At 43.5% G+C, this 7,380-nt stretch overlaps 1 protein-coding gene across 1 annotated transcript; it reads right to left on the bottom strand.

Annotated features, from left to right (window-relative positions):
* Positions 1-215: 215 nt before the first annotated feature.
* Positions 216-6,134, bottom strand: LOC124649892 (U1 small nuclear ribonucleoprotein 70 kDa-like). The gene is made up of 10 exons (XM_047189461.1): positions 6,017-6,134; positions 5,792-5,906; positions 5,563-5,642; positions 4,545-4,620; positions 4,397-4,461; positions 4,255-4,317; positions 1,779-1,860; positions 1,523-1,685; positions 1,179-1,244; positions 216-1,095 (listed from the first exon to the last, which is right to left on the bottom strand). Exons 1-10 carry the CDS (start codon positions 6,116-6,118, stop codon positions 465-467), a joined length of 1,443 nt encoding a protein of 480 aa, XP_047045417.1. The 5' UTR covers positions 6,119-6,134; the 3' UTR covers positions 216-464.
* Positions 6,135-7,380: the final 1,246 nt, after the last annotated feature.

Here is a 7,380-nt window from a genome sequence, read left to right as displayed (position 1 = left end):
ATATCGTTGAATCCATCTCATGGTATTTATTTGATATGGTTATATTTTTTCCTATAAAATTGATCAAACTTTACAAAGTTGGACTTAGGAAAAACTAATATGCACCAGTATATTTGAAATGCAGGGACCATCTAAACAAGCAATTGACCTCAGCATCTGCTCAATAAAATATTCATAGCAAAAGATTTTCAAGTCCATAAAACGCTTATAGGTTGGAATACTTGCAGGGGAAATGCAACCCCAAACAGATTTTAGCATTTGGCAGGCAAAACTAAACACAGAGTACCGAGCGAGCGCGACCACACTGCACTGCCCCAGAACCAGAATAGATAAAACATGTGCTACAGACTGCCAGAGACAACAAGTTGGCATGCTTTGTGCCTACTTTTGGTTGAAACACAACCACAAAAAAACGAAGTATCTCAAAAGAAAACAAATTCAGTTTACAAAACTTACTGCACTGATCAAGTTTCAGTCTTGCGCTCTTCTGCTGCTTGGTAATACTGGTAGTCACCTTCCTCATAGGCCTCACCTTCCTCAGGGCCTTCAGGTTCTGTGTTTGGTTGCACCTTATAGTACTCAAACTCAAGTTGCTTCGAGCGTTCAGTTTCATGCCCACGCCCATCTTGACCATAACCATATGCCTCGTGATTTTTGTGTTGCTCAGGCTGGTTATAGCCATAATCCTGCCCATAATCAGCTAAGCTTCTTTCATGCTTTGGCTCACCATTGGCATAATCAGCATCCCTATCATGCAAGCGAGTGCGTTCACGTTCGTGATTTGCATGCCCGTGATCTCTCTCTCGATCCCTGCCTCTCTCGCGTTGACGGTCATGAGAACGACCACGGACCTCTCTATCATGATCCCGACCACGGTCCCTGTCTCTATCTCTATCACGACGATCACGGTCACGCCCATGGTCTTTCTCACGGTCCCTTCCTCGGTCCCTATCCCTGTCCCGAGTCCTGTCCCTGTCTCTATGGCGGTGCCTCTCTTCCCTTGAATCACGCTCACGCATTCGGTCATGGGAGCGCTCCCGGGGTTTCTCACTGCGATCTCTTTCCCGTACCTTTTCAGAAGACTTCTCACGATCCCTGCATCAAGTGAGAAGTCAGCATAACACAACGCACCAAGGGAAGAAATGTTATGCAGAACAAGTTCTTTTGCTGAGGCTTACCTATCTGTACGGCGATCATCCCTCTTAGGCTCTTCTGATCTGGGGCGTCCAGCACTCGGTTGCTCCCTGGCAATAAGAAACACGCAATCGTCAAATGAATGTGCAAGCATAACTACGATGTTAATATACATTGCAATAAGCAATACCAAAACTTCAATGTAGCAAACCGTATGAAATTCTATTCTAATCAGTACTATAGAAAAATGTAGCAAAGACCAAAAGAAAGAAAGATATTAGAAAAAAACACTTAGTATTGATTAACTTAACAATCTCCATTCCCCAATCACCTCATTCCATGATAAAACAGAAGCACCTTTAATGCATCAACATGAAAGGTTATATACCTAGCAGAGGGCTTCTGGTCAGCACTTCCACCACCAATTCTGCTTGATCCAAGTCCACCGCCTAATCTCCTGGGGCGCCAATTAGGAACAGTTCTACCACGTTCCACATCAACTAGTACCCTATTGTTGTCCAATTTTCTCCCATCTGCTTGCTTGTAGGCATCTGGTGACAACCCAAATTGGCAGAGGAAAAGTAAGACATGCCGCAGGAGTGTCAAACTAGCCTACAGGCAACATCTACTAACCAGAAACTTACTTTTCATATCTCGAGTATGCATATACTCAATGAATGCATATCCTCTAGGTTTATGTGTACCTTTGTCAGTTACGAGCCGTACCTGCAAAGCTCAAAGATAGTAATTACAGACTTCACAAAATGAAAGCTGTTGTGGCCTTGATAATATTTTAAAAAATATTAATTGTATGGTTTGCTAATTTTACATGTTGTATGTTGCACGACAGACAGGCATGAAGCCCAAAACAGCCGTGCTAACCTTCCATATGTAGAGCTTCCATTATGATGAGTGAAATCCAGCACAGATCAACACAGTTGGAGGAAAAGCAGTCTGGCTGATTGACGCGTATGTTGGAAAATACAATGATATCCTCTTACCAGGGAACTGGCTAACTAGATAGAAAAAAATAAACGATTGTAGACTAATACTATACCAAGCTGCCCTCTTCATTATGTATATTTTGTTGAACCTTTGTAACAAAGCCAAGAAAAATAGCAGCAAAAATTACAAAACTGAGGTGATGCATAGCAACTGAGCGATGTCTATTCCGTAAGCACAGGGAAATGGAACCAAACTTTGATGTTTTTTCCTTCATAGGAAGCGGAACTAGCTTTAACAGTTAATAGAAAGCAGCCATAATATACTCACCAGCAGACCCACCCGTTAAGTATAGAGTGCAGAAACCCATGTCTGCAAATACGCTGCTTTTTATGGCATAAATTAATCTACCTTACATCTACCATTATGAACAGTTCGGAACTATGACAGGTGATACAACGAGCAGGCATAATCGTTATAAAGATCATGATAACAATGTATGGTTCAGATCTGAGATCATGTTACTTGGGCCCTACTAAGTACGAACTGAAATATTCAAGCTTCTTTGCTTCAGTTAATCACAATACAGAAGAGGAAACTTTGTCGAATGGGAAAAAATATAAAAGCAACAACTACATTTGCAGAATTTAGCAGAAGCTAATGGTTCACTCTCCCTAACAACATTTTCTCAATAAGAGCAAGACTGATACTAAGAGAAAGAACCACAGGTGTTAAGCCAAAGTTTACCTACTTGTGAATATTTATTTCATAGACATTTTATTCTTCAAATGGTTGTACTTGTACCAATGAATCAGAGATTAAACTGGGTTATCAAAGATTCAATACAAATGACTAATCAATTCACTGGGAGAAACAGAGTTCTGCCTGTACACTACGTTACATATATGTAGCATGAAGTGTGCCGATTACATAGGCTTAACTCTAAGCCCCAACATCTGTAAAGATGGCTAGCAGAGAGATTATATCGGGACCTACCAAACAGTCATGTGTATACAATGGTGTATCCTGTGCACCCAGGCCAAGATTTTGGTGTACCTGGTGGACCGAGCCTAGAAAAGCCCCCTAAAAGACTTGAATTCTGAACTTCTCTTTTACGACATAGACACCATGTGCATGTACCATGCAACGAAAATTCATATTTAAATTTGACAGAAGTTAGAATAGATATCAATCCAAACAACAAATTAAAATCTTAAGTGAGAGTAGCCAACTGGCTATGCACAATATGTCTTCTTTATATCTCAAACTATGGATCAGATTTGGATTTGGAATTTCATGAAGGGGTAGATACTTGTTATGTCTACATCAAAAAATTCTTCAGACTCATGTATGACTTTCAGTTGGGGTTTCTAAGCTCGAGAGCACCTGATGCATTCTCATGTCAATACAAGTAAATTGCATGATTACATATTTTGCCGGCATAACCTGATTAATATTTCCGTTGTTTAGCGCAATACGACATCAGTTACTGAAGAGCAGACACAGAATGTATTCATCCACATAAAGAACACAACAGATGCAGTATCAGCTTAAAACACTAGAGTTCTACTTCAATTTTTGCAAAAATAGTAAAGGGGCTCTTCATTATTTTATGCACGGAAAGTACATCTCCAACTTTCAAGCAAATGTACAAAAACAACAACGAGATCAAACAAAAAGGTTCATAGAAAATCTCTGGTGCAGAATGCTTCTACTCTTTGTGGTGTGAAAAATAGGACAAAAGTGCAAAACATGTCTAAATAGCAGCCATACAGAAACTACGATGAATATACTCCCTTTGTTCCAAATTAATGAAGTTCTAGCCTTGTCCTAAGTAAACTTCTTTAAGTTAGACCAAGTCCGTAGAAAAATCCGCAACACCAAATCAATTCTGTTAGGTTTAACATAAAATATATTTATGTACTATATATACATATATATATTTGGTGTTGTAGATATTACCACACATTTCTATAGACTTGGTCAAATATAGAGAAATTTGACTTAGGACAAAGATAGAACTTTAATTAATTTCGAATGGAGTATATAGAATAGCAGTGAACCAACTATTCTTTTGAGCTTTCACCCCATAATGCTTTGTTGATCATAATAATTAAACAACATACACCTTACCAAAGAAGAATACCTCCACCTGTGGGATTTACTACATGAACTTACCCTTTTAATTGGCCCGTAAGCTTCAAACTCCCGCTTAACCCTACTCTCAGATGTCTCATAGTTCTGCAGATTTTGGTGAAGTCAGTGAGCACTAATTCCCTACCTGGCTGTTTTCAAAAAGAATGAACAAGCAAATACTTACAAGTCTTGCAACGAAGAGTGTTTTGTATGGATCTGAAGTGGTGTTGGGGTCACCTTGTGGGTCATCTACATTAAAGGAAAAAAGAAGAATGAGGTTACACCATCTATCAGTATTAACCAAGGGACAACATGGCTCAAAATGAACTTACATTTCTGAAGCTCTTCAGCAACCTTAGCTGCACCTTGCTCAAGCTTAAGTTTTCGGATTCTATCCTTCTTTTCGGCCTATAAGCACAAAATATAATACTAAAACTGGGAACAAATATTGAAATGGCATGACAATTGGTACAAAAATATACAGTACTATTTGTATCTTGAGAACGCGGGTTGCACATGTGATAAACAACATCAATGAGGTCAGTTGCGAAGCTCCGTTGGGGCTAACCTAGGCCATGGCCCATCCAGGATTCAGCTCATCGTTCGTTAGTCTTGCTGGGTTGACCTGGCAAGGCTACTATTTCTGGAAAAAAAATGTGTGGCTATAGGCTGGCCCGCCCAACAATTCTTTTGAAGCTCTGCCAACGATATACTCAATTGAGGAAGTGCAGCAATGTCTTCTCAACAGTGGAAACAGTTCGAACTAACTGTTGCTCAGAGGCAACATGTCTAGAGTAATGTCAGGAAAAGTTATAACGCCCAGATACGTTGTTCCACTGGAACATACTGAAAATGAGCAAGCTTTCATTTCACATATGTAACAGAATCACGCCGTCATCAACAAGTGCAAGGGTCGACTTTAAACAAGTTGTTCAGGAACACTTTAACAGACAGTTGCACAGTCTAAGGAGACAGATAGATAATATTCTAAGAAAAAATGTTTGGTTTAGCTCTGATGCATCGGGGCAGTCAAAGTCTTACCTATGTTGTTCTCTCCCACAAAAGAATTAAGTTCACTTAAAACGCTCTCAATTAGAGAGATTTGAGTAGTCTTACCTATGTTGTTTTCTCTCACAAAAGAATTAAGTTGACTTAAAACGCTCTCGATTAGAGAGATTTGAGTTAGCAAACATCATGCCAACGTAATAGTGTATCACTAGCGTCCACTTTATGCTGTGCTACTATATGACTGGCCAATTGGCCAGACCGCAAGGAGTAAGTGCCGCTTGCAATACAGTGAACACACAAACATGAAACAAATAGCAATTCTGATAACCAAAGAACCCATACCTTAGTCTCGCAGGTTGGGACAGGCGGAGCATACTCTGGATCCCCAGGCTCCGCAAACCGCGATACAAACTGCGCCATCCCTGCAACCAACAACCAATCAACAAAACAGCAATAAACATCATGACCATTCAGGACGACAGCAACTCAACTCTCATCAATCAATCACAGAATAATAAAAGTTACTGATCTCCCCAGAGATCAGGGAGATCAGTACCCCCTGACCTCTTACCCGTGTAAGCCGGCAGCTTGCGCTTCTCGACGGGCGGCTTGTGCTCGAGCGGCGGACGGGCCTCGAACAGCTTCAGCAGATTCGGAGTGAGCCCCGTCGGGTGACCCTGTCCCATCTGTTACACACAAAAAACCAACCAGATCTCAAATCGAAAGAAAATGGAGAAGGATAAACGAGATAGGGTTCGTTAGGGTTTAGGGGGGAGGGGGGCGGAGGGAGTGTTACGAGCTTCAGCTGCTGGACGTTGGCGCGGGCCACTCCCTTGGGACGGCCCTGTACGCCTCCGTCCGGGTTACCCCGCATCATCGCGTTGCCGTAGTCGCCCATCGCTGCGGCGGCCGGCAGCGGCGGCGGCGAGAGGTTTGCGACTCACGATGCAAGTACGGATCGGGGGAGAGAGAAAGGGGGAGGGGTTAAGGTTTTTTGTGCGTGTGGAAATACGCTGTATTCTTTCTTAGTACGGAGCATGAATACGCCGTATAACAGGCGAAAGAAGTACATAACTATCAAGTTTGGCAGGGAGCACCCCTGAGAGCATCTCGTGCGCCTGACAAAATTTTGTTTCCAATCCGCGTCATCCAAAGCCTCATTCCATTCGGCGGTTCGAGTCCGTTCCTAATGCAGAGGGGACGCTCCGAACACGCCGGATATAACGAAAAGCGAGACGAGGTGACACAGACGAGGTGACGCAGGTCTGACGCGCCAGCGGCACATTCAAGTTTAACCTGACCGTCGCCTACCTCGCGACGAAGTTATTGGTGCGCAGTGATGGTGCAGTTTTTGCAGGGGCGCAGCGAAGTGTCTCGTCTCGCCTAGCTCTCTGTGCCAGCGTTAATGAGCGCCACTTCTCCCCCGCCTCCCTCCGGCCTATAAAAAGAGATGCTATCGCATCGTTCCTCACACACAAATCCTAGCGCCTCTCTCCACAACCCTAGCCTCCACTATCTCAAGAGTCGACGCCATGGCTGGTAGAGGCAGAGGCCGAGGCCGTGGTCGTGGTCGTGGTCTTGGCGTGGCAGAGCTGCACGGTTGTTGTCTTCATCGTCGTACCTGCAGTAAGAGCACCAAGTGTTGTTCGAGTTTGTCGTCGTACTCAACGGTGACCCACTCGACATCCAGAGGCTACCGGACAAGTTCGCCGAGTTCATTGCCGGCAACGGTCGATCGCGTGCATCTGCGGAAGGCTGCCTGCGACTGTTGTCGGTGGTCGGTGGACGTGCTCTTCGATGGGCGCGGCAAGATGTACCTCCACACAGCTGGGAGAAGTTCGTGCGCTACCACGACCTCCAAGCCGGTTGCGTGCTCACATTCTCCTACCTAGGCAACGTGGATATGAGCGTCAAGGTGTTCGACGACACATGCTGCCGCCGGCACTATCACGGCGACGACGATGAGGAGGACGATTGAACACGCTGAGTGTTCTTTCTTCGCAGCGAAAATAGGCACGAAGATTTCTAGATGTTCTTCCTCAAAAGGACCGACAGGGCTATAATTACCCGCTGGATTTTCCAGTTTGGGTGACTCAGAGTGCCTGAGAATGTTCTTTCTTGGCAGCGAACACATGAAACTTGCGATGTTAACACTAGTTA

The sequence above is a fragment of the Lolium rigidum genome, chromosome 4 (genome assembly GCF_022539505.1).
Source record: "Lolium rigidum isolate FL_2022 chromosome 4, APGP_CSIRO_Lrig_0.1, whole genome shotgun sequence".
In the NCBI taxonomy this organism is placed as follows: Eukaryota; Viridiplantae; Streptophyta; class Magnoliopsida; order Poales; family Poaceae; genus Lolium; species Lolium rigidum.
Note: the sequence above shows the minus strand (reverse complement) of the source record. Positions and strands in the feature narration are given on the sequence as shown.

Excerpts from the sequence above, each read along its gene's own strand:
- LOC124649892 (XM_047189461.1), bottom strand. The coding sequence starts at position 6,118 with ATGGGCGACTACGGCAACGCGATGATGCGGGGTAACCCGGACGGAGGC. Across the intron at positions 1,245-1,522 it reads GACCAGAAGCCCTCTGCTAG|GGAGCAACCGAGTGCTGGAC; the intron begins GTATATAACCTT and ends TCTTATTGCCAG. Across the intron at positions 1,096-1,178 it reads GATGATCGCCGTACAGATAG|GGATCGTGAGAAGTCTTCTG; the intron begins GTAAGCCTCAGC and ends CACTTGATGCAG.